Below are 26,883 nucleotides of genomic sequence, written 5' to 3' on the forward strand. Positions count from 1 at the left end.
TCTGACTTGGATGCATTTATTTTTCTTTCCTAGTTCCTCTGTCTAGGACCTCTAATACTATGTTGAATAAAAGTGGTGAAAGTGGGCATCATTGTCTTGTTCCTGATCTTGGAGGAAAGATTCTCAGCATTTCACCAAGATGATGTTCGCTGTGTGTTTGTCATACATGGCTTACATCATAGTGCCTCTAGACCCACTTTGTCAATAGGTGAAACATTTTGAATCATGAATAATGCATCCAGAGAAGATGCACTGTGTAAGCTCAGCTCCTATTTCTGTAGCAGACATCAGGATGTAAATGACCTCTTTTACGTATTCCAAGGGGGCCATTAATTAGGATCCTTAGGATGTCATGACAAATTAAGTCAAACCAAGGATTTCAAGGTGTTTCTTACTCTAACACAGCTACACAAAGTAAGACTGTGATAACAGCATTGTTTTGAAAGGCAGGGTAAGTTTACACAAAATTTTATACCTGAGCCTCTCCTTCCTGGCTGGTATAGAGGTGTTTTCATTTGCAAAAGATAAGTCCATGCCAAGAATTCAATTGGACACAACCTAAAACTGTTTTAATTTTCATTTGTACTTAGAGGGTGGGGAAACCAGCTTTCCTTGGCAAACCACACAAATATCACATTTATAAACATGGCCATTCTTTAAAGGTGGCAATGAGATTGTTAGAATTTGGGAGCAGGTATTGCTTGAGAGCCATATTGTAAACCTACTATTTAATACAAACTATCAAATTTAAAGTAGGGCAAATTGTTTTTAGAAGGTACGCAGATGAAGTAGAAATAAGCATTGTAGGGAGCATGAAAAATTGTTCAGTGGAATCAGACTCCATCACCAAGGTCACCAAACGCACATTTTGATTAAGTTTGAGGTGAGTATGTTATAAAGTACTGCGCCCCAGATTCTGAAAGGCACTGTACCTCATTTCATCGAGTTCAGGTAGAGACACCCAGTCCAGATAAGTTTTGAAGAGTTTTATTAAAGGAGGAATTTATTAAATAAGCCGGCTGCCTATATCTTACACGGGGCAGCAATCCCAAATCGTGTGCATTTATAATATTCTAGGGGCTGGCTAAATACTCTTAATTATACATGGGCAGGGGAAAAGCCTGACATCACAGCATAAGCTTATAACCTTTTGTAAAGCCAGTATCCACAGCTACCATCACAGCCACCTGGCCCATGCAGGTTTGCATTGGATTCGGACAGTCGGTAAAGAAACAATGGAGCCAAAAACTGATGGGCCATCATCTTTAATCCTAGCTTGCACCCAGTGGGCAAGTAAAAACACACACTGGGCTCCAAACCCCACTCACATTCAGTGCTCACAAAGCCACTGACTTATCCGAGTTTCCTAGAATCAAAGGTTTCTAGCTCACCAGACTTATTCACCTCTGTTCCCCATCTCCTTCCTTCTCCCAGATACAAACTCGGCACAAACTGGCCTCTCACTCAACACTCCACCATCTTGGCTGTTTTTCCTGGCCTCCTCCACGTGGCCTTTCTCTGCTCTCCTCTGCTCTCTCCTCTAATATTAATCTCAGGAACCAAGAGAGAGCAAGCTCCTGTTCTGCCCTCATTTTATAGTGTAGAAATCAAAACCTTTAATCCAATATACAAAATAGGGAAGTCTCTAATACAAAGTCACGTATCTGAGGCATGATGTGATTGTACCACCCCACATCAAAAAGGGTGGGAAAGGCTTAGTCCTAAAACCAAGCCCCAGGCTACAAGGATCCTGCCTGCCCACAGCCTGCCCCCGACACACTTTAATATCACCTGGGCGACGGCTTCCATGTGGGCAGCGCCATCTTTAACAAAGTGAGCATAATATATTTTATCTGCCCAACACCTAGAATCAAAGGTTTGTAGCTCACCAGACTTATTCACCTCTGTTTCCCATCTCCTTCCTTCTCCCTGCACAAACTCTGCACAAACTGGCTTCTCCCTCAGCACTCCACCATCTTGGCTGCTTCTCCTGGCCTCCTCCACGTGGCCTTTCTCTGCTCTCTGCTCTCTCTTCTAATGCTAATCTCAGGAAGTGAGAGAGCAAGCTCCCATTCTGCCCCCATTTTATAGTGTAGAAATCAAAACCTTTAATCCAGTATACAAAATAGGGAAGTCTCTAATACAAAGTCACTTATCTGGAGCATGATGGGATTGCACCACCCCACATCAAAAACGGTTGTAAAGGCTTAGTCCTAAAACCAAGCCCCAGCTACAAGCATCTTGCCTGCCCACAGCCCGCCCCAACACACATTAATATCACCTGGGCGATGGGCTTCATGTGGGCAGCACCATCTTTAACAAAGTGAGCATAATATATTTTATCTGCCCAACACCTTTGTTTTTACCTATACAGGTTTGGGAAAAGGATGAAGGGAGGGGGGATGGGACACAATTCATTAGCAAGTTTATAACATCTGTCTATAGGATTCATAAAAAGACGTGTCTTCACATTAAAACTTGCAAGGTAACACAATAGTAAAAGTGTCACTTTACATATTAAAAGAAATTCTTATATTTTCTAGTGTTCATTTGCTATTCCTTTGTCCAGAGATACATAAACTGCATGCTTTCAGGAGGGGAGAGGTAGTTCCCGTGAGGACAAATGCCTATAAATGGCTCATTAATATAAGAAAAGGTTTAATTTAATCTTTCTTTGCCTGCACCTGGCTAGCTATTCACCCATTTCCCCACAGGTGTGGGGAAAGTCAGAGAATCCAAGTCTCCTTCCCCTTTGCATTTACAACATAACGCCATCGGCCATCTTGGTTTTATGCTAATCACACAAGCATAGAAATCCCATCTACAAAATCTCTCTCTGTGCCCAAGTTAATAAAATGTAATTTAATCTTTCTAAAAATATTAGTATTAATTCTGTAACTTTTGATACCTTACAAGTAGAGAATGTCATAAATACTTTAGGGGAAAACTCCAAATTTGATATTAAATCGTGCTGCACAGGTCGCAACACTTGTCATGTATTAGTGCTTTGCATGTGGGTCCAACCACCACAGGTAAGAGATCTCCATTTTACCGATAAGAAAACTAAAGCTAGTGTCAACGAGCAAGTAAGTGACAGAGTTTGAATTAAAATGTTAAAATCCTGATTAAAAATCTTTTATACATCCCAGTGCTTCTTTGTATCTTCAGAGAGTGATCTATATGTCATTCTACATAGTTTTATTTTCTAGTAGTTAAGAAGTTAAGAGTTTATCCACTCAGGGAGCTAAACATAACTGAAAGCTTTCTCAAATTATAATACACATTTTCTTGCCTCCTTTGTTATACTGAATGTTTACAAGATTTTCCTGAAAACTCATCCTTCACCCACGTGCTACCATAAATGTGAGGATGCTCCCTGGGTCTGAGGGTGCAGGTGGGGGCGGGGAGAGGGGGACTACCAGCGCCACCCTGTGGTGCTTTTCCAGGTTGCTTGTCAGAGTATGATTTTAATTTGCCCTCTGGTGGTTGTTCTTGTACTTGCAGTCCTTTCCCTATCTTAATGGGAATCTCCCAGGCCAGGGCCCTTAGAAACTTAATAATTAAACCAGTTAGAATTGCATGTTAAATAGATGTAAATAATAAAGTTGAAAGGCTGGCCCACAATGAAAGCCCCAAGAGCACATATTCCCTAACTTCCCTTTTCATGTTATAGCACTCTGGTTAAATACTTTCTTTAAGAAGAGACAGAGAGAGAAGCAACTCATTGCTCCACTTAGTTATACATTCAGTGGTGGGATTCAAATAATTTAACAACCAGTTCTCTGCCCTAATGACTGTTTTAAGTATAAAAAAACAATATACCAAAAGGTAGTTTATTATTTCATGCATTTAATACTTAAATTAAGAACAATAAAAGAGGTAACACAACACTAGATTATAAGAAAGTTTTAAAATATTAATGAAAAAATATTAAATAATACCTGACAAAAAACAAAACTGTTATTTAAGATATTTCCATATTGCTTCTTGATTGGTGTCCTCACTTGCAATTTTTTTCACCTATGGATGGAATGAACATTATCGTATATGTACTTAGAATACGCTGTTATGCAGATGAACATTAAAAAAGAGAGTTAGGAATGTAAATTTGTGATTTCCGCATTGGGTGGCTGCCCAAGTGCCCACCTTAGAGAGAACCTTGATTACAAGTGCCAATTAACAACTGGTTTGCCAAACTCAACAAAAGATTAGTATTAGTTCTGCCTAACCGGTGTGAACTGGCTGAATCACACCACTGTGTGCATTGATTGCTTCTCATAGGTGCCTCCACTGGGGATTGGACCTGTGACCTCAGGCTCAAGCCTAGCCAAGTGACCCTGAGCTCAAGCCAGTGATCTCAAGTTCACTTCAAGCTGGTGACCTCAGCATTGCTGGTCAATGCTCTATTCACTGTGCCACCACTGGTCAGGCTTGGTTAAGTACCTGTCAAGTTTTATATTGTGTTCCTAACTTCCATTTTCATGTTATAGCAGCCTGGTTAAATACCTATTTTATGTTGTACCCAGATAGACGAACGGACCATTTAACTGAGTTCCCAGTGAGGTCCAATGAAACTCTCATTAAAATAAGACTCACACACACATGATTTTATATTCTGATTCTGATCTGCGACAGGTAAAATTTCCACTAAACAATAATTTTTTAAAAGAAATATTTTAATATTCATTGAATATGTTTATTTTCTATTTTTTTTGGGGGGGGGTATTTTTCTGAAGTGAGAAGCAGGCAGAGAGACAGACTTCTGCATGTGCCCAACTGAGATCCACCCGGCAGGCCCACTAGGGGGCGATGCTCTGTCCATCTGGGGTGTTGCTTCGTTGCAACCAGAGCCATTATAGAGCCTGAGGTGGAGGCCATGGAGCCATCCTCAGTGCCTGGGCCAACTTTGCTCCAATGGAACCTTGGCTGTGGGAGGGGAAGAGAGAGATAGAAAGGAGAGGAAAAAGGGTGGAGATGGGGAAGCGTGTAGAGGAGGAAGGGTAGAGAGGGGTAAAGGTGGAGAAGCAGATGGGTGCCTCTTCTGTGTGCCGATTGGGAATCGAACCCGGGACATCCACACACCGAGCCCATACTCTACCACTGAGCAAACCGGCCAGGGCCATTTACATCATTTTATTAATTTTTTTTCCTATAATAAAATGTTTTTGGTTCACCCATAGCAAAACTCTTTGCTACACATGCGCACAGACTTGTCACTAATAAGTTTTTCTTTAGTAACAAAATAGTGGACATAACTTTGGATGAGTTTTAATGTTTCTGAAGGTCTTAGATGGGGTCATATTGTATACAGTGGGTTGTCTTAGTCTATTCAGGTTGCTGTAACAGAATACTAGAGACTGGATGGTTTATATACAATAGAAATTTATTTCTCACAGTTCCGTAGGCTGGGAAGATCAAGGCCCCAGCAGATTCAGTGTCTGGTGAAGGCCCAGAGCTGTGTCCACACATGGTGAAAGGGGCGAGGGAGCTCTCTGGGGTTTCACTGATAAGGGGACTAAGTCCATTCATGAAGGTTCACCCCTAATCACCTCTGAAAGGCACTTTGGGGATTAGGATTCAATATATGAATTTGGGGGAAACATAAACATTCAGTCTTTAGCATAGACTTAGACAATAAGGGCACAATAAAGGATGGATATTATCTGAACTTGAATTCAGTGGACATTCAAGTAATATTAATAACCAAAAAATTTAATCTATAGCTTAAAGAAATTGTTCCTTGTCATTCCCTCACTGAGCAGAGGGAATGAATGCCAGCCTGTCACGTTGCCTGATAGGGATGTCTGAATTGGGAATCAACTGTACTCGACCCAGTTCAACTCTCACTTCAGACGTGGGAAAACAGAGGTCCAGCGAGTCTGTGAAACTCGCCCAGAGACAGACAGCACTGTGGGCTGAGCGAAGGGTAAACCAGGGTTCTCTGCATTATTCACAAACATCTCTTTCATTTGTGTGGCCCTTCACAATTTACAAAGAACCTCCTTGGCTCCCTAACCTCAGTTATTAAACAACATCCACGAGCTTATGGAGAAGCACCCCCGCCCCCGTCTTGGGAGATTTGCATTCTCATACCAGTGCTGCAGCAGCTGATTCTATACAAACCCTGATAATTAAAAAAAAAAAAAAAAAAAAAAAAAAAAAAAAAAATATATATATATATATATATATATATATATATATATATATGGAAGACATAGCACCATATCCCCGAGTCGCCCCTTACAGGCTACATACACCCTGGCAGACACAAAGCAGACAGAATTGTCTCTGGTTTGAGAATTCCCCAGCTGCCATTGACACTTCAGTAGTAACAGGCTGACAAGTGTTTAGGACTTCAAGAGGTGTGGGAACATTCCTAGGCTACTCTTTTAATGAGTCTCATTTTGAGACAGAATGGTGAGGTCAGCCAGCCCTCTTCATGCAGTAAGTCCTTTAAAGAATGAATGTGAAGCCAAGCCATCTCTCCTCTCTGGATTTTCCCTTCTTATTATTTTTCTTTGTTAGAAGAGTTTAGATATAAAGGTGTGAGTATACAGGCATCATAAAGATAAGGGATATCATGGGAAGGGGGAAATCAGACAATAAATCAAAAAACATTCTGGAAATTAAACATCTGAAGTCAGGGGTCGGGTGGGAAGCTTTTCCCTGTGCTTACACACAGCACAACTGTCCTCAAAAGCAGAAAAGGAGCAAACTAGACATTCGGGTGCAGAAGGAAGCTGGGGTCTTGGCTTTCTAGCTTTTAATGTCTTTAAGATTGGGCTGGGCATCAAGTTGTCTTTCCAGAATAGGCCAGAGAAGATAAGTCCAGCCTGGTCTTTAAGGCTTCAGTCATCTCCGCGGCCAGCAGGTCATGGAGGGACACCCCGTCGTGCGAGTACACCCAGTTCTTCCCAGTCCAGTCATAGCGCTTGGGTCCACTGCAAGACAAAACACATATCCGTTCGTCCAGAGGACGGACTCTTAACAATTTTACTTACTGATTTTAGAGAGAAAGGAAGGGAGAGAGGGAGACAGAAACATCGACTGGTTCTTGCATGAGCCCTGACTGGGGATCAAACCCGCAACCTTTGAGTATCGGGAACTATCCAGCCAGGGCCAGCGGACAGCCCTTCAGAAGAAATATTGACTCTACGGATGTCCATCAAAGAGTGGACTGGAGTGAAACTCTAGAAAGTAACACTTAACGAGGCATATATTGGACTTCCTGTCTTAGGGTCTTTCTGTTTAAGAACGGTCACACAATTTGTCTTCCAGCATCATTCAGATGATAATTCTCAAGACCTAAAAGCACATGCAGTCCTGACGAGCCCCACGCGCCACTCTGACCTGCTCCTCCTACGCACACACAACACCTGCTGGGTCAGAGCAGTGTCTTCTTTTCATTAAACGATGGTCATTTGCGTATCATTGACTTGCTTTGTCTTTTGGATATATTATTATCGTTTTTGTACGTGCATAACATCGTGCAACTACTACCTCTATCTAGTTCCAAAACATCCCATCACCGCAAAATGAAACTTCGTTCCCATTGGGCAGTTACTCCCTAATCCCTCCTCTCCCTAGCCCTGACAACAACCACATATATTACTATTTTAAAAAATTTTTATCTATTGAATTTAGAGAGGGAGGAAGGGAGGGATAGACAGACAGAAACACTGATCTGTTTCTGTATGTGCCCTGACCAGGAATCGAACCAGCAACCTTTGAGTATCAGGATGACACTCTAACCAACCAGGCTATCTGGCCAGAGGGAAAAAAAAATGTTTTTCTTAATTCAACTTAAAATCCATGAAATTGAGAGCCTGCTGGGCTAGTTCAGCCATCTTGAGCTTATCTGCTAGGGAACAACAGTGGTGCGCGCACTCGTGCTGGGAATGCTGCACTGTGTGAACAGGGGGAGTCTGCCAAGTCTTGTCATTCCAGATGTGTATAACTTATGCCTGTTAATTCTCCTCCTCTCGGCTGGTGGAGGGCGGACATGCCAGCAGGAACAATGGTACACCACGGTGCCTTGAAGGAGGCAGGAGCCCAGGACACGGGGAGCCCGCGAGAAGGGGCCCCTTTGTGCCCATGGGGAGATTTTCCAAAGTCCAAGACTGGGAGGCATTTTGCCAGGATGGAGGACGCTTGGCAGGGAAGCATCATTTGGGGTATAAAGACATTAAAGATTTCTGTATTATTAACCAAATGCTGGGGTTTAAGTATTTTCCTAATAATGGAGACAAAAGGGACAAATCAAAGGGGCTGAGGCCTCTGTTTCATGTGCACAAACAACCGAACACAAACCATCTAGGCCACATAAGAAACCCTAACAATGCAGACTAACTCCAGAGCGCGTCCCCTTGGCCCCGGGCTGCGACGCACCACCAGCACAGCAAGCACAGCGGAGACGCTTCGGGGCCTCCGCTGCTCCAGCGCTCTGAGCACAGGCTCTGCTGTCCAGGGTCCCATCTGATGCCTCCCCTAGTCCCTCCCACGGCCCCCGCAGGGGGCAAGGTCGCCAGGAAAAGCCAGTTTCCACAGGACCTGAACAACTGTGAACTGTAAAAAACTCAAAATCTCACAAATGCAGCTCCATGAAAAATAATTTTGGACCAATGTAAAAAATGGAGTGGGGTGGGTATATGTGTGTGTGTGTGTGTGTGTGTGTGTGTGTGTGTGTGTGTATATATATATATATATATAATTTATTTATTTAATTTTTTTGAGGACATAGTATCTGTGATAGAAAATAGCTGCTTGGCCAATTTTCTTTCTTGATTCCCACCATAAATTACAGATTAAAAAAAAAAGTACAACTTGGAATTTCCAGGAATTTATATTATGCAGGAGTTATATGCTTCTAAACATGACTGGGGTAGGATCATATCACTGGTAGGTGTGTCCAAATACAAGATGCACCTTTTCAGTCTCCAGGCACAACAAAGAATATTTTTAGTGGGGCCGTCACAATTGATTCTGAACCCTGTTCAGGACTTACAGAGCCACTGATCCCCAGAGCTGACGGCCGTACTTGAGCTGATCCACCCAGTTTCTCACACTGGTTCCTCTGTAGTTCAGTCCTTATGCATGGCCACGGTTAGGATTAGGACCACTGTTGGAGGCCAAAGAGGATCCAGTGGTTGGCAAACTCATTAGTCAACAGAGCCAAATATCAACAGTACAACGATTGAAATTTCTTTTGAGAGCCAAATTTTCTAAACTTAAACTATATAGGTAGGTACATTCCTTATCGAGGTAGCGCCTGCACGTGGTATTTTGTGGAAGAGCCACACTCGAGGGGGCAAAGAGCCGCATGTGGCTCGCGAGCCGCGGTTTGCCGACCACTGGAATGGGCTAACAGGCCCACATAGGGTAAAACCCCTGAACTTCAAATAAACTGATTCTGATAAGCAATCAATTTGTGAATATGGGCCAGTGATTTCTGGAGTTGTTTTTGTTGAATTATAATATACTCCCTAAATAGGTTGCAATGAAGGAGGCATAAAGCTTTATTAAACTGACAAACAGTATACTATCCACTGCCTAAAGATGAGATCAAGGTTGGGGCAGGGGGAGAGTTTAATTTTTTTAAAGGCAAACACCATGACATTTTCAAAGAATTCTATGTCTAGTTATATTTGGGCCTCTCCCAATTCACACTCAGTATGTTCTCTTTGGAAGTGCTCATGAATGACTCACAAAGGTTGGTCTAAGAGCTTTCTGTGGGTGTCTCTCTTTTACTTTCTTATAACCACTTCAACAGCAGCCACAAGGATGAGGGACCCTCTCTCCCTGCACGTTCTCAGTCCTTGAGATGCAGCCCAGGCCGCCTCCACCACGGGCTTTTATTCCACTACACTGAAAGCACATCAGTGGGAAAGGCAGGGGGGATTAAATGCCTGGAACAGCAGCTTCAAATGGCCTCGCACCTCCACAGAGCACACAGCCTAATCCTGCAAACAGAGTTCAACTAACCTTTAACTGAGACACTCCAAACAAACTAGAGGTCAAACTTTAACTTGCTTTGAAGACAAAGGGCAGCTCGTTCAGATGCTGCAATATCAAAAGTGGTTTTTTAAAAGGCAGGGTGATGATTTAATAGAGAAAAAGTGATTTAATAATGAAAATTGAAACTTTTCATTTCAGATCTTGTTAACATTATATTTGCTCATAGCAGCCAAATGACCACCAGATAGAAGTCACATAACAACAGCAAACTTTCCTACTGAGAAAGAGATAAGCTGTCAAAACATCAGAAAAGGCTCACTTACATAGATACTAACACAGGAGGGGGACACTTCTTAAATGATCCACAGTGTCATGTTTCAAACAAGCTTAACAATGAGAAGTTCTGACTTCTGGACATACCTGGATGGCGAAGATAACCAGATCTGCTTGTTGGGGGTCTGCTTGTTGATCACATAGGTTCCTAGATCTCCACCCAGTTTAATTGTTAAAACACCGCTCTTAGGGGATCAGGTAGAAAAAAGCATGGGGAAAATAAAACAAGATAAAGTTATTACTTCCTCATAATTGCTTCATACTGTGTTACAGCTCAACAGTTTGCATTCATAGAAGTACACAATCTATACTGCTCACAAAAATTAGGGGATATTTCAAAATGAATATGAAGCGATAAAAAAAGCTTTTGATTTTTTTTTTTTATTAAACAAGAACATCAGAAAAGCAAGCGACAAGTCAAAGAAAGTTATTTGATTATGCAATGAGATGCAAAACCAACTTTAATTTCATTGGTGGAAATGCACTGTACAAAGGCTGAAAGTACTGGAGTATCTATCTGCATGTTCCCTGATCCCCTAATTTTTGTAAGCAGTGTACATCATAAAGAAATGTCTTTAATTTAGTGCTTAGAAAAAGAACATCATACAGAAAGAACATTTGTTCTCAGGATCAGACTATGACTAATCACGATCCTTATATCTCATAGTGCTTTCCCATAGTTCCTGTGGATTCAGCAAGGTGAAAAGGATCATTCCTCCCCTCTTGAGATGAGGAGACAGAGGCACACAGGGCTGAGTGGCCTGAGGTTTACAGCTGGCCTGTGGAAAGGCCCACATCCTGATTGCCGCTTTTCTGCTCCACTCCTAGCCAGCAGTCTAGGAGTTAAAACTCAGACACCAACTTTCCTGGAGTACCATGTTGGCCCCAACATGGACAGGACAAGTTCGTTACCAAAAAAAAAGAGGAACAAAGGCAAGAAAGAAGGAAGAAATCAAACCACCCGCTTGCTTGTCTGAGCAGAGCAGTAGACTCAGCTCTGCTGATGGAAGGCAGACCCTCCAGACCAGGGTTTTTATTTCCAGAGTCTTCCCACGCATCTCACAAACCTCTCAGATGTTCCTCTCAAGCTTTATTTTCCTCTACAGGAGCTGTGAATTCTTCAAAAGACCAGTTGGTCCAACTTTGCTTGGTAAATGCTCATTTAAATTTGAAAACATCTTTCAACAAAGGAGTCCTTTAGTTCCAAGGTGTGAGGTTTCTTTAGAATGTGCAGAATTATTAAAGAAACCGCTACACAGCTAAGCTCCCATTACTAGAGCTGGTGAACTAGGGAGCCTTTTGCTGTTCCTCATCCCTGCACAACCTGCGAAGATACACGGAGTCCTTTCTCAGTACCTTCTAGAGCCCCTGTCCAACCAAGGCGTCTGTAATGCTGGCGGTCGAGGCCAGGCAGGTCCACACTGGGTTTGGGCAGGTGTTATAGGAACTGGGGAGCCGGAAAGCATTGGGCCATTCCTGTTTACTAGTCTCCCAATGGCAGGAAACAAACAGGCAGGGAAAACCTCCTCACAGCAGCAGGTGAATGAACAGCAAAACGGCCCCTTGCAGTAGCATTGCAGTAGCAGGCAGGCAATTCGCAATCCACCCTGAGGACAAGCACCCGTAGCCTTACATAGACTATACACATGTGGCTCTGCCACATGCTCACGCACTAACCATGCAAAGTGCAAGTGAGCAAGCCTAACACAGCTGCTTTCCCTACATTCACCCCTTTAGGGTTGCTCGCCTCACAATCTACACAATAGGTATCTTCTGTGATGGTCCCTGTGCAAGCAGTGGGGTACATGACATCACAAAAACAGTACAGAGCACAGCAACCAAATTACAAAGGCACAAGCTATTCCAAAAAGGACGATAATTATAAAGGTACCCTTCACAATGTCTCCCTGAGCACTCTGCCCAGGCAGTTAAATGGAAGCCCACTTCTAGCCCCCTACCCAATGGTAGATGGGAGGGCCTATTAGTCCAGGGCCATGTGCACTGAAGCTGTAAAGTGTCCTTAGTGCACATCTGCAACTGGGTGAGGGCAGCTTCCTGGAGGAGGGCCCCCACTGGTGCCGCGGCACCCCCATTGGGGTTTCTCATACTGTCCACAAGCAGCATGTCCACCCCACAAGGGAGCCAGTGCCTCCTTCTTGTCACAGTCCCTGCTTCAAGAGTCCATTTACCACTCAATGATCTGTCCATGATAGCGCAGCCACAAAGTGAAAGTCCATTACAGGCAAGTAGCCATACAGCTCTTTGATAACAGACCTCAGCACCTTTCCATAAGCACTCTGTCCCTTGCCACAAGCCCCACACAACTCCCTCAGCAAGGTCACAGGGCCTGGCGGGGTCAAACTCATTCAAGGCCTGTGCTGCCTTGACAGTTCCCTTACTGCTGCTGCAAAAGCACCTATTATCTTCTAAGGCCAACACCTGCTGCACATTAGATCAATTCTACATGGGGCCTCCAGCCCCTACCCATCCCTGTTAAATGGGTCCCTTGGCCTTCCCCCTATTCAAACGGGAACAACGAGTCTTGGAGAATCCTCCTCTCCCTCAGCTGTCTCCATCAAGTAATCCTGCAACTGTGCAACCTGAATGCCAGCCATTTTATTGGCAGTTGCTGGGGCTGCCTGCTCCCCCCACTCTTCCAGCTGCTGAAACCTCTGTTATGGCTTAAGCTGCCGCCAAAGTGCTAACAGGATTTTATTAGGCTTGCCATCTAATTTCTCCCTATCTTCCTCGGCCACAATCAAATATACCCACATCTGTGTTCATGTAACCTTTAAAAGCCCATGTCTCTTGTTAGTCAAATGGGGGGTGGGGGGGTGGAAGGGGGACAGGACAGGCAGCAGCCCACACAGCCTTATGGTTTCATGCTGCCTCCACCTCCCCCAAATCTGCAACTATCTATGTAACAGTGTTGATGGGCTGCCCCACATAGGGGCTCAAGATAGCCACTAGTGACCCAAAAAGGGCTGACAGGGCACTATAGAGAATAAGGTCCCTCATCCCTGCTATAAACACTTCCTCATCTGGCCGATGTGACCTCAGATTGAAAGCAGCATTCCTCACACCCAGTTCCCAGAGGACCTGCTGTAGCTCAGTATATGACTGCCACTGACTCACTGCCCCCCAGCAAGTCCCCAGCATTCTGCCAGACTCTTAATGGCAGCCATTTCCCATTCTAACAGGGAATGGTTTCCAGGGTGGTCATGGCGGTTCTGAAGATGCTGCCTCAGGAGGAGTGTGTGGTAATGGCAGCCAACTTCACCATCTCTGTTCTGGAGAGCATGATGTCATCCACCCGTGTCCCACAACTGCAGCAACCAGGCTGCCAGGGACTCGGTGGGTTTCTGCCTGAATTTCAGCCCCAACTCTATCAACTCTGGGTGTAGAGCTGGACCACAAAGTGATCAACTACTTGTGGAGGGGGTTGTGTCTGCCCTTGAGGGACTCTTGGCTGCTGGTTTTTTACTTTCTGGTTGACCACCAGCTGGGCTCTGGGTCTGCTGACGGCAGTTTCAGCCCCAACCTCCTCCTCAGAACAGTTGGAAACGACTACAACTGCTGACTCAGAGCCACTCCACCAGCACGAATCTAGTGACTGCTTTGGCTCCGGTGGCTGCCAGCTCTCGGCATGAAGCTGAAACTCGACTGAACCTGCAGTTGTTTCTCTAACAACTGTTGCTGCTAGCGTTCTGCTTCTAGGGCAAACTGCAACTCTTAGACCCATGATTCCTTCTCAAGGACCATTCCAATTCCAGGTGCCACTAGTGTTCAGCCTGTATTTTGCACTGAAGCTCTTGACCTGGGTCAGTCACCTTCTCCAGCAGTTCCTGTTGGCACTCGGTCTGCAGCTCATCCTGGAGCTTTTGACCTCATGTAGCCTCACGTACAGAGCTTCCAGTTTCTTCTTGCAGGGCTGTAAAACACAGCCCACAGCACCCAACTGGGTAGCCACAGGGAACAGCCACTCCTCTATTCCACCCTTCAAGGGTGTCGGCAGCTCCATATCAATCTGATCCAAATCCTGCTCACAGCGCCAGATGTAATGTTGGTGATTGAGGCCAGGCAGGTCCACAATGGATTTGGGCAGATGGTAGAGAAACTGTGGAGGTGGAATGCATTAGGCCATTCCAGTTAATTAGTCTCCCAATGGCAAGGGAGTAAAGGGCAGGGGAAAACCATTTCTCACGGCAGCAGGTGAACGAAGAGCAAATGGCCCCTTGCAGTGGCGGGCAGGCGGGCAATCCGCCCTGAGGGCAAGCACCTGTAGCCTTACATAGACTATACACACATGGCTCTGGCATGTGCTCATGCACTAATCATGCAAACTGCAAGTAAGCAAGCCTAACACAGCTGTTTTCCCTATAGGGCCCTGAATGGTTCTCACATTTTGTGTTTGGTCCACAAACATAAAGGGCTATTGAGAAGATGGAGAAAGTGCCAGTAATAATATAACAGATAAATACGGGATGAGGAAGACACTATTGGATTAGTAGTAGTATTTTTTAAAAGTTAGCTATGATGGTTGTTACTCTACTGTTCTCACCTTTATTTATTTATTTTTAATGTATTGATATATTTTATTGATTTTAGAGAGAGGCAGGGAGAGAGTGAGAGAGAGACAGGAATATTGATCTCTCACTCTTGTATGTGCCCTGACCGGGGACTGAACCGGCAATCTCTGTGTTTCAGGATGACACCCAAACCAACTGACCGATCTGGCAGGGCAGTGATTATTTTTTTAGTAAACTTTTTTTCTGATTAAAAAAAGCAGAGAAGTTATAGAGACACTGGGAACAGAGGTGATGGAAGTAATGTGAACCTGCCCTCTGCCCTCCACTATTGTAAGCATCTCGAAAGTCGATTTGTCTGTTCATCTTAGTGTCTTAGCACATCCATTCTTCATGAAAAATACTGGATGGGTAAAAAAGTACATTTGTGGATAAATGGACAGAGCGGACGATAACCAGGTACTGTGATAATCTGTGCCGAAGTTAAGGGCGGGGTGTGGCTAGGCGGAAGGTCTCAACACTCCCTGCCGCGGCCCTTCCTGTTCATGGTGTGTCATCAGAATTTCCCCCCCTGTGGAGCTCGAAGCTGTTTCCAAAGGAAAGTGGGGAGAGCAGGAAGGAAACGAGCCACCTGACCAGTTCACCAGGAGTGCTCACTGCTTTTGGAACTGTCTGCTACAGGCCAGATGAAGACGGCATTTTGTTCGTTATTGCTGATCCTCCCGTAGCAATCTGAGTCTATTTTGGGAGTGTGGACAGACTTAAATGCAGGGGAGGGTGGGTGAGAGGGTGAGAGACAGCAACAACATTTGCAGCTGCTGAGACATGGGCACTAACCAATCAGCCCCGCCTCAGTTGGTGAGTGAGGCTGATTAATTCCCGCCAGTCAATATCAGCCTTACACAGGTGGAAGCAAAAATAGCCATTTTTGTTGTCACCAACTGATTTATAGAAACAGACACATGTGGGGTAGCACATTAAGTTAGGAGATCTCATATACATGCGGCTTCCTACACTCCTATAATACACACCAACTTCCCCTTCAGGAAAAAGAACAATGAATACGAAGCAAGTGCCCATAACCTGAGACCCAGAGGTGATCTTCAGGGGTCTGCTCACAGCCTGAAGCTGACACTATGCAGATGGGTGTGTGCAGAGGCTCCTCAGGAGAGGGTTGAGAGTAGTCAGACTCTTACAGGGGGTCCTGACCCCAAAGGTTAAGAAACTTGTGCTCTATAGCAGCAATATACCAACAACTTAGTGTGTAAACAACATGGCAACAAGTAAATCCTCACTTTTTTCTTTTAAAGAACAAATCTGCTTTTGGGTTGATTTGGATTTCCGTTTAGGAAAAGGATGTGGCCCTATTTCATTTACATGGTGAACCAACATTTATTATTCGGCAATGTTCCTCCAGGCACTGGGGTATCTCAGAATAGACAGCACCCCTACTGCCGACGAACTCAGGCTAGTCATGGGTCATGGGAGCCGATGTGTAAACAGACAATGAGAATACAGGGCGATTGGTGCTCCAGAGTCCTCCTCAGAGTGCTGGGCAAGGAAGGACTGGTGGTGTCTTCCTGGATCATCTAGGAGGGTTTCACAGAGGAGGTAACATCTAAATGAACCCTGAATGGGTTTAGAGCAGGCCTCCCCAAAATGTGCCATGTCGGTGCGTGAATTATTTTGAGAAGAACTCAATTAAGTCTCTGTGGCCTCAAGAGAAACTTTTATCTCTCCTTAAATGACTTAAATTTGGGGCCTTGCCCATAATAAAAGCTATTACCAGAAATAACATTTTATCACCTATCTATAAGGCAGGGCAAACTTCTAATTACTGACCATTTGCTCTTCCATTGCCCTGCAATGACCTTTCTCCCCTCTGAAGCCCCAAGGCCCTCACCTCATCTTTAGCTCAGAATGCCATATACCTCCTTTAACTTTCTGTCCCCGGACCTCTCCTGCATGTGGGGTCTCTGACTCTCTCATATATGTAGGGTTCCCATGCGTACAAATGCAATCAAATTTGGTTATTTTCTCTTGTTAATCTGTCTTATGTAGATTTACTAGACCAGTTGAAAGAACCTAGAAGGGCAGAGTAAAATTTCTTCCTTTCTCCCAGGACTCCGAGGGCAAGGAGAGACTGTCTTCTAAGAAAACTTAAGTAATAGCGTTACAGAATACTTCAACTGATTTATCTTACATGTGAAATATGTAAGTTAGCACCTGAAAGGCTCTAATCAGGAATTCACACCTCAGTGTAGGTAGTTAGCATTTCAAAGTATTTAATCAGAAGTCCTAACTACAGAGGCAGCTACTGTATGCCTTTAGCAAAATAATTTGCTAGAAATAACTTTTTGCTGGTGGATAGAGTGATCTCAAGGTATACGGACTGGCTAGGAAAAAACCAGGTGACTCTTCCCCTGCAGGAACCAGTCACAGGACCTTGAAAGCCCAGCAGCTGAATTACTATTCAGAGACACTAGAGGGAGGACTCAGTAAGGTCCTGTGACCCACCACTGAGCAGAAGCTTTTGTTGCTGGATTCAGTGAGGTCGACAGAATCCAGCTGCTGGAACAGTGGCACAGTTGCTTCTAATGAAACATTTGTGCAAAGCACTTGGTCAGGTGGGGCTTCACCAGTGGTGGGATTCATAATTTAACAACCAGTTCTCTGTCCTAATGATTGTTTGAAGTATAAAAAAAGATACACTAAAAGGTAGTTTACTATTTTATGCATTTAATACTTAAATAAGAACAATAAAAAAGGTAACACAAAACTAGATGGTTATAAGTTTTAAAATAATAATGAAAACATATTAAATAATACCTGACAAAAACCAATAAAACTGTTATTTAAGATATTTACAGCCTATCCAGGTGGTAGTGCAAGTGGATAGAGCATTGGACTGGGACATGGAGGACCCAGGTTTGAAACCCTGAGGTCGCCAGCTTGAGCGCAAACTCATCTGGTTTGAACAAGGCTCATCAGCTTGAGCCCAAAGTCGCTGGCTTAAGCAAGGGGTCACTTGGTCTGCTATAGCCTCCCAGTGACGGCACATATGAGAAAGCAATCAATCAGAAACTAAGGTGCCTCAATAAAGAGTTGATGCTTCTTATCTCTCCCTTCCAGTCTGTCTGTCCCTCTCTCTGTTTCTCTCTGTCTCTGTAGCAAAAAAAGAAAAAGGTATTTCCATATTGCTTCTTTACTGGCGTCCTCACTTGCAATTTTTTTTCACCTATGGATGGAATGAACATTACTATGGGTGCTTAGAATATGCTGTTGTACAGATGAACATTAAAAAAAGAGTAAGGAATGTAAATTTGTGATTTCCACATTGGGCAGGTGCCCCGGTGCCCACGTTAGTAAGAACCCTAAATACAAGTGCCATTTTAACAACCGTTCGCTGAACTCAACAAAATATTAGGTACCGGTTCTGCCATACTGGTGTAAACTGATGAATCCCACCACTGGGCTTCACCAATCCTATAAAAACAGGTGGTGCGACTGTTTTTGTGACATGTTAATAAATATCTGCATGTGTGGCAAAGTTTAGCCCAAGACTTGGTTTCTTCTAGCTACAGCCCTCAGTGGCTAGCGAAAGGGGCAGCCTGTGACTCCCCAGCTCTCAGCATCGCCCAGATGGTTGGGCTGGGCAGTCCGGCTCGTGAAGACTCCCAGGCAGTGCTGCCCTCTGAGGCTGTCGGCATCAACACTTCCAAAACCAGGTCTGGCTGCTGCTGCACTTTCTGCTGGGGACCGTAAGCATTGAAACCGCCTGGAAGATGTTCATTCCTTTCTTGCCTGTTGCCACTATTTTTACCAAGTCCCTCACTGTTCATACAACCAGGCTTGACACCTCTGAAACTTTGCTGCCTGCTCCATCTGAGGGAGCCCTTTCTCTATCCAGCGCTCCGAAGGCCATGTCCAACAGTACTTCTATCACCTTAGCCTGACAGCTGGTTGTCCTAAATAATTTGATGGTCGTTTCCAAAGTGCACACTTCATGACATTTCCCAGTATTAATTAATTGCTGTCAAGAGGATTAACTTCTGTAGGAGATTTTCTTCCAGAGGCAAAAAGAATTGCTCCATAAGGCTCAAGCAAAAGGTGGACCATTGCTAAAGCCTGCCACCTGGTGGCCAGGCGGTGAGGACCAGCACTCCCTTGGATTCCAGGATTTCGGGGCTCAAGTTTCACCTAGCCCAGAAGTTTTTGGCCAACTGGGGAGAGGATTTCAAAAACTTTAAAACCCCAAATGCCTTGTCTGGGCCACACCCAAGATTCATTAAATAAAAACTCCCGAGGGTGAGACCCAGGGATGCATTTTAGAATCTTGGGTGAGCTTTTAAAAAATATGCTTCCTATGAACGCATCTGACCTACCATAACAGAATCTCCCAGGAGTGGGACATGTGCCAGTGTAGTCTGAAAACTGGGCAATATCTTACCCTGCTTAACCAGTAGGTTAGTTCAGTGTGCCGCATACCTGCCTGATGAGACAGGCACATGCTGGGTCCCTTTCTGACTTATCTTCATGGATATTGAGAATCTGTATTTTTAAGCAAAAATGAGGCTCAAAGGGGCTGAGTGACGTGATTGAGGTCAGGAACCTGGTGGAGCAGGGCTGGCACGTGAACCCTCGTCTTCTGGTCTTACCCTTAACCGTGCGCTGGTGGATGCCTATGTCTGCTGGAGGGAACTTCTTTGTTTTAGAGAGCTAACGTTCTTAGGGAAGAAACATAAAAATAAAAATAAGTAACGCGGTACCCCAAAAGAGACATCGTAGTCATCGGATGTGTAAGGCTTGTCTGCAAGGTCTTCAAAGAACTCCGCCAAGGAGTCCAGCGTCTCCTCGGCCAGCCGTTCATAGGTGGTCTCATCCAGAGGGCTGCGGGGAAACCAAACCCACCAAGAACGTCCGATTACCAAACCGATCCACTTTATTAACATCAAATCACCACGCTTGCTTTTTATTTCAGTTTTCTAAATTGATGGAAAATAGCTAACATGTACAGAGTAAAAATATAAACAGCATGAAAGACCAATAGAAAAGCAAGCCTTTCTTCCCAAGTAGGCAGCCCCACCCCAGAGTCCGTTACTATGACAGCCTCTTCTGTATTCTTTCAAAAATGTTCAATTCCTTTTACAATAGAAAGGCAGCACATTACAGTTTTCATTAGTACATCTGGGAAATTGTTCCCTATTAGCACATATAGATTTTCATAATATTTTATGTTATTTAATTCATACTTGTTCCCTCAGTGGGATGTTGAGGCTTCCATTGCTTTTATATTAAAATTTACCTGGCAAACCACAGAGTAGGATAAAATATTTGTATTGCATACATCTGAAAAATGACATTTCTAAATATATCAAGAACTCACACAAATCAGTAAGAAAAATAAAACCCAATAGAAAAATGGGTAAAACACTTGAACAGATTCCATTAAAAAAAAAAAAAAAAAGAGGCCCTGGCCGGCTGGCTCAGTGGTAGAGCGTCGGCCTGGCGTGCAGAAGTCCCGGGTTCTGGACACAGAGGCACACAGGAGAAGCGCCCATCTGCTTCTCCACCCCTCCCCCTCTCCTTCCTCTCTGTCTCTCTCTTCCCCTCCCGCAGCGAGGCTCCATTGGAGCAAAGATGGCCCGGGCGCTGAGGATAGCTCCTTGGCCTCTGCCCCAGGCGCTAGAGTGGCTCTGGTTGCAACAGAGCGATGCCCCAGAGGGGCAGAGCATCGCCCCCTGGTGGGCGTGCCGGGTGGATTCCAGTCGGGCGCATGCGGGAGTCTGTCTGACTGTCTCTCCCCGTTTCCAGCTTCAGAAAAATACAAACAAAAAAAAAAGATATCCAAATGGCCAATGAATATATGAAAAGGTATAACTTTGTTAATCTTCAGGAAAATACAAATTAAAAAAATCACAATGAAACACCTCCAAATGGTTAAAATGAAAGAGACAGAAAATGTCAAGAGCTGGTCAGGAAGTGAAGCAACCAGAACTTTCAGATACTGCTGACGGGCCAGCAAACGGGACAATCAGGTTGGAAAGCTGCTGGGCAGTACCTGCTCAAGCTGAATACATTCCTGTGCCGTCAGTCCCACTCATGGGCACATACCCAGTGGCGATGCATACCCAGCAGAGACAGAACCAGACATATATGGACAAAGAGATATGTTGGAGAGGCGGGGCTGGGGTGGGGCAAGGTAAATGAAGAGAATTAAGAGGTACAAACTTCCAGTTATAAAATAAATTAGTTATGGGGATATAATGTACAGCAGAGGGCAGATAGGTTATGTCATAATAACTGTGTAGGGTGACACATGGTTACTAGACTTATCAAGGTGATCATTTCATAAGGTATATAAATGTTAAATCGCTATTTTGTATACCTGAGACTAATATAATACTATGGTAACTATACTTTAATTTAAAAAATGCATACCTAAGTTTATCAAAAGACATATACTATATTAGAATGTTCATAGCAGATGTACCCTATAGCCCCGAACTGCCCAAGTACCCATAGGTAATACAATAGATAAGTTGTGGTATATTCTACAATGGAATACTAGATAGCAAACTAGATAGCATTGTATATTCTACAATGGAATACTAGATAGCAAAACAAAAGTGTCCATAAATATGGACAAATCTCACAAACATGGTGACTGAAGAAGCCTCACACGAACATATTTACATTTAATGATATAGTTTATATAAAGTAAAAACTCGGCAAAATTGGAAATTGGAAATGGTAGTTACTGGGCTATTGGAAATCAGAATGGTAGTTACTCTGAGGTAGGGAGGGGTTAATAACTAGCAGTGAGCAGAAGGCTTCCTTTTAGGGGTGGTAACATTCTCTTTCTTGAGCTATTTTTAAGTTACATGCTATGTTCAGTTCTTGAAAATTTAGCAACCTGTACAGTTATGACTGGGAGACATTCTTATATATATATATATTATCTCTCAATCTTAAGAAATTGCTATAAGTCCATAGAAAGTAGAACAGTGGTCTCAAGGGGTCTGGGGAGGGAGGAATAGGGAGTGATTAATGGGCACGCTATTTCTTTTTGGAGTGACGAAAATATTCTGGAGTTAGTAGTGAAAGTTGCACAACCTTTTGAATATTCTCAAAACTACAAAATGGTACATTTTTAAAGGGCTAAATGTGATGGTATGTGAATTATAACAATAAAAATATCACTCTAATACACAACCCTGTGCCCCTATGAAGATATACGAGAGTTTCCAGGAGGCCTAAGGTAAGAGAGTGGTGGGCCTGGTTGGATGTGTTGGAAAGGACCTAGAGTAGAGGCTGACGTGCCCTGAGGAGAATGGGATATAAAGACACACCTGACTCAGGTATAACATCCAAAGTCAAGAGTTTGGCACGTGCTCTGGCAGTTCAGGGGTTTCGAGTGTTATCTCAATATGCCAAGGTTGTAGGTTTGATCCTTAGTGAGGGCACATATAAGAATCAACCAATGAATGAACAAATAAGTGGAACAAACTGATGTTTCTATCTCTCTTCCTTCTTCTCTCTCTGAAAATCAATCAATTAATAAAATTTAAAAAAATAAAAAGAACCTGACAGCAGCCACTTGGGCCACAGCAGGAGTGGGCTGTCCTCCTCCTCATGGCAGGACAAAGGCGTGCTTCCCAGAAGCCAGAGAAAGACCCTGAAGAAGGAACTGGACTTGGGGCATCCTGCAGAGCCCCACCGAGCCTCAGAGGACCACTTGCAGGGGCGAGGGGACAGCAGCAGAGTCTGTGCAGGGGGAGCTGGAAATGGTGTCACCAAAGCAAAAACCTAGCACAGGCCGCAGCTTACACCAGCTCAGAGGCTGTGTGGAAGGGCCAGCGGACACAGACACGCAGGTCGGCGCTCTCGAGGCCCTGTCAGCCTGACGCCTGCGGTAACCTGGAGGACAACACTGTGCTTACAGAGCCCAGCGTTGTGGGGACAGTTAGAATGTTCCTGTGGAGGCTTTGGCTCGGGAGCTCAGTTGGTTAGACTCTAACCAGCAACATCCTGAGATGCCAAGGTTGTGGGCTCATCCCGGGTCAAGGCCCATCAAGAATCAACCAATGAATGTGTACGGGTGGCTCCCTGCAGTCACCGTATGTCCACATGTATAAGATGCACATTTTTTCTGAAAAATTTGGGGTCTAAAAACTGGGTGTGTCTTCTACAGTGGTTGTAGTTTTTTTTTTACTTGCATTTCCCACTTTTTTTGCGCTTGTTTTTGCACTCATTGTTGAAGACAGTGATTCGTCATCAGACATAGATGAGGACAAGCTAATGGATGGGCGTTTTGACAGTGATGAGGAGTTGTATGAATTTTATGATGAATAAAACTTGAGTTCAATAACTTTATGTAGTACATTTTTTTTTCAGATTTCGGGCCCCAAAATTAAGGTGCATCTTATACATGGCGGTGTCTTCTACATGGGGAAAGACGGTAGGCGGTGAGCAGGAGAGGTGAGCTGAGCCAGGAGAGAACCTGCACAGGGCAGGGCAGGTCCTGGAATGAAATGGGGATTAAAGGCTGCACACAGATGGGAAAGCAAAGGAGAATGTCAGTCTTTGCACAACAAACGCCTCTCATTAGCCAAAAGAGGATCCAAGCCTGTTGCAAAAATGAACTGAGAGAGCTGAGCTTGGGGTGCGGATGCAACAAGTAAGGCAGCGTGGTGCTTCCATCCGAGGAGGAAATTTGGATGCAGCTACTGGCCACAGGACTGACTGGAAGTAAAGAGATCGGAAGCCTACTAGGTTTTTGAGAAAATCCTGTTATCAGAGAAAAATGAGTCTGGCTTACAAGAGCCAACTGAAGTCTTAAAGACATGATAGATAGCTTTTGCTTTTGAAAGCCTCAACGGCTATCAGCAGGAAGTGGGCTGCAAAGGCTGCCTGGCCCCTAGGAGGCCACACTCCCACTGCCTGCCCCGTGGCCACAGGGAGCAAGTAACAAGGAGGAGACCCCCTGGAACAGAAATGGGGTTGCATGGAGGGACGCCCCCCTCTGCCAGTTGTCCCAGTGCTGCCCAGGGGAACTCCATCACTGCCACAGGCCAGGGACCGTCTCTTTTCTGAATGGGAGTTGTGGTTGTAGTTATCTTGCCCGGCTGCGTGTGTGCGTGTGTGCGTGCGTGCGTGTGTGTGTGTGTGTGTGTCAGCCATTCCTAGAGAGGACTGTATGGCACCTGGAAATCTGGCCTTTAGGTGGATGAGTGCCCACATGGGCTGTGGTTGCAGCCCTGGGGCTGGCAGCAGTGTGTGTTGTATGTGATGTGTGTGTGGTGTGTGGTGTATGGGAGGAGGTATCAGTGGCAAAGGGTAGACTGGAGCAGTGGCCGGCAGCTTTCCACCAGAACCCACCGCCTCCTTCTTCCAGGGAACCCACCAGACCACATTTCCCAGCCTTCACTGCAGCTAGCTGGGGCCATGTGACCAAGTCCTTCCCACTAAAATATGAGTAAAGGGACAAGTGCCATTTCTAGGCCTTCCATACTCTTTGTCCTTTTCTGTGCAATAGAACCTGGACAGGTCGACTTGGCCTTGACCATGCGGAGCACAATAAAGTCCTGACAGGTGATAGGAAGGTAGAAAGAACCTGGCTCTTTGAATCATTTCACAGAGGCCTGGACTGTCCAGAGACACAAAGAACTCCTGGCCGGAGCCATTACTCCTTGGGCCTATTTGCTATGGTAGCTTGGCATGCCCCAACTACTAAGATATCAAAGAGAATAACAACAAAACTCTGGAAGCAACCTAAATGTCCAACAATAGGGGATGGGTTCAATCAATTATGGTACATCCATAAAATTTAATACTATTTCATTAAAAATAATGTGGTAGATTTGTGATATGGAGAGATGCTTATGAGTGATGCTGCTAAAACAGGTTTCATATGGGATGGTTTAAAAATTTTTTTTTTTAAATTTTAAAGGTAAGAGAAAAGGGGGGTTAAAAAAGATATAGAAGTGTGTGTAGCCCTGGCCAGATGGCTCAGTGGATAAAGTACCATCCTGGTGCATGGAGGTCCAGGTTGATCCCTGGTTAGGGCACCTACAAGCAGCAAGCAATGACTACATGACTAAATGCAACTAAGTGGAATGAGTTGATGCTTCTCTCTCTCTTTCCTCCCATCCCCTTCCCTTCCCCTCTCTCTACCTCAATGAAAAAAAAAATTAAAAATAAATAAATAAAACAGAATTGTGTTTAGGTGTATATGTTGGAGAGAGACAGAAAGAGAGAGAAGATCTCCGATATGGAAGGTGTTTATCTTACCCTGGATTGCCCAAAGTCCCTGTTGTTCTCAAGTTTATCAAACAGATACTCTGCTTTTTGACATTCAGCATCTGGTTGAGGCAGTGGACGCTCAAACTCTAAAAGCGAAAGTTGAGAAGAACATTACCATTTTTCAGTATATTACAGTGCATTAATGAAAGTTATATCACCACTTATATTCGAGAGTAATCATGTTAAGAGTTTTTCAGAAAATTTTTTCACCTTTTAACGTATTACAGTTGCATCAGCCACATTTTGAGTGTCCTGTGGTCTCATGTAGCTAGTAGCACAGACACAGAACAAGCCAACCTGCAGGGGTGAGGGGACAGCAACAGAGTCCGTTCAGGGGGAGCTGGAATGGTGCCACAAGTTCTACGGGGCAGCGCTGCTCTGCCTAGCTGTTCACACAGGCGACCCATCAGTTCACTAAAACAAGCAACAACAAATACCAAGAGCAGACCTCGGCTGTCTTCCAGAAGAGAGGTTCTGACAGATCTGTTAATTAGCATGAGCTGCAGGAGACAATGTGATCTGTAGCTTCCGTTTAACACACAACTATTGAGCGACCAGTGGGTCTGCGATGATAACGCCCAGTCCTACTGACCAGCTGGACACGGAGAAAATAACAGGGTAGGGTGGGAGCGAGCAGAGATAGAGGGGGGCCCTCGCAGCGGGATCTACCCCGGTGTGGGTGGGGGGCACCGAGTCTCTAAGGGAGAGAAAGAGGTGCAGCCAGAGTGGAGACGCAGAGAGAGGAGAGAGCGGCGGGGGCCACAGGTCGTTGTGAAGGCCGTCAGCTGGCTTTCATCTTGGGAAGGCACCGAAGGGCTTTAAGGTGGGTGACACCACTTACATTCTCCAAACATCACTCCGGTTGCCACTAAGAGAAGGCCAGAGGCGGTCAGCTGGCTCTCGGGCCATCAGACATACCCTTGGCAAGAGAAAACGCAGAGAGCAGGGGGCTGAGAGGTGAGCAGCGGAGGAGGAAATGCGGGGCGCGGGGCGAAAGCTGGCTCTACAGGAGTCAGAGCAGCTGTGATAACCACAGTTACAGGGACAGCACATTCGAGAATGTTCCCTATCTGCCGGCACGGTTCTCAGTCCACACTGACGGAGTCGTCCCGCCGCCCAGCGCAGCCCCGCGGCACCGGCGGACGCGCGTGCGCAGAGCGCCGCCTGCGCCTGGGCCCCCCTGCGTTGGCGCGCGGCCCCGGTGACCCGGCGGCTGCCAGGCGGGTACTCACCGCATGGGTGGGCGCGTAGGCCGCGGCGGTCCCGGCGCTCAGGTCTCGGTGGCCGCTGAGTGGGATGTTCCTCGCCAGCCGTGGGCTCCCAGCTCGGGTCTGGGCCAAACCGCGGAGCACCGATAGGGGCAGGAGGCCGCAAGCCCAGCGGCGTCCAAGCGTCCACATTCTCCCTGCGATCGGCAGCCGCTCCGCCCTCCCGCCCAGGGACGCCGCGGCGACACCTGGTGGCTGCGGGCCGCAGGCGCGCTGGCTCAGCTCCGAGCTCGGGGCCTCTCTTCTGTAGGCTGCGTAAACCGGTCAGAGGTTAGACCTCAGGAAGAACTTACCAACATTGCACTTTTTGTTTACTTAACAGAAACGGAGAGATCGCTTTGTTCAAAGCAACGATTTCTCTCTTGGGCAACACAGTGAATGAGTACCCAAGGTTCCTAACCGCGGAGACCTTAGCTTATTGACCCATTGCAGCAGGAATTCTATACAGGAAGGATTTGGGAGTGGCAATCTTGCCCACACCAGAAGAATCTATCGCA

At 45.2% G+C, this 26,883-nt stretch overlaps 1 protein-coding gene across 1 annotated transcript; it reads right to left on the reverse strand.

Moving 5' to 3' along the window:
- Positions 1-6,484: 6,484 nt before the first annotated feature.
- On the reverse strand, positions 6,485-26,545 carry FXN (frataxin). Its single transcript, XM_066257134.1, has 5 exons — positions 26,351-26,545; positions 25,107-25,204; positions 19,583-19,703; positions 10,375-10,472; positions 6,485-6,941 (listed from the first exon to the last, which is right to left on the reverse strand). Exons 1-5 carry the CDS (start codon positions 26,516-26,518, stop codon positions 6,791-6,793), a joined length of 636 nt encoding a protein of 211 aa, XP_066113231.1. The 5' UTR covers positions 26,519-26,545; the 3' UTR covers positions 6,485-6,790.
- Between the last annotated feature and the right edge of the window lie 338 nt (positions 26,546-26,883).

This window comes from Saccopteryx bilineata, chromosome 2, assembly GCF_036850765.1.
Source record: "Saccopteryx bilineata isolate mSacBil1 chromosome 2, mSacBil1_pri_phased_curated, whole genome shotgun sequence".
NCBI classification, from domain to species: Eukaryota; Metazoa; Chordata; class Mammalia; order Chiroptera; family Emballonuridae; genus Saccopteryx; species Saccopteryx bilineata.

Coding starts and splice junctions, on each gene's coding strand:
- FXN (XM_066257134.1), bottom strand. CDS start 26,518: ATGTGGACGCTTGGACGCCGCTGGGCTTGCGGCCTCCTGCCCCTATCG. Junction 25,205..26,350: donor CCTACGCGCCCACCCATGCG/GTGAGTACCCGC, acceptor TTTCGCTTTTAG/AGTTTGAGCGTCCACTGCCT. Junction 10,473..19,582: donor ACTACGATGTCTCTTTTGGG/GTACCGCGTTAC, acceptor TGATCCCCTAAG/AGCGGTGTTTTAACAATTAA.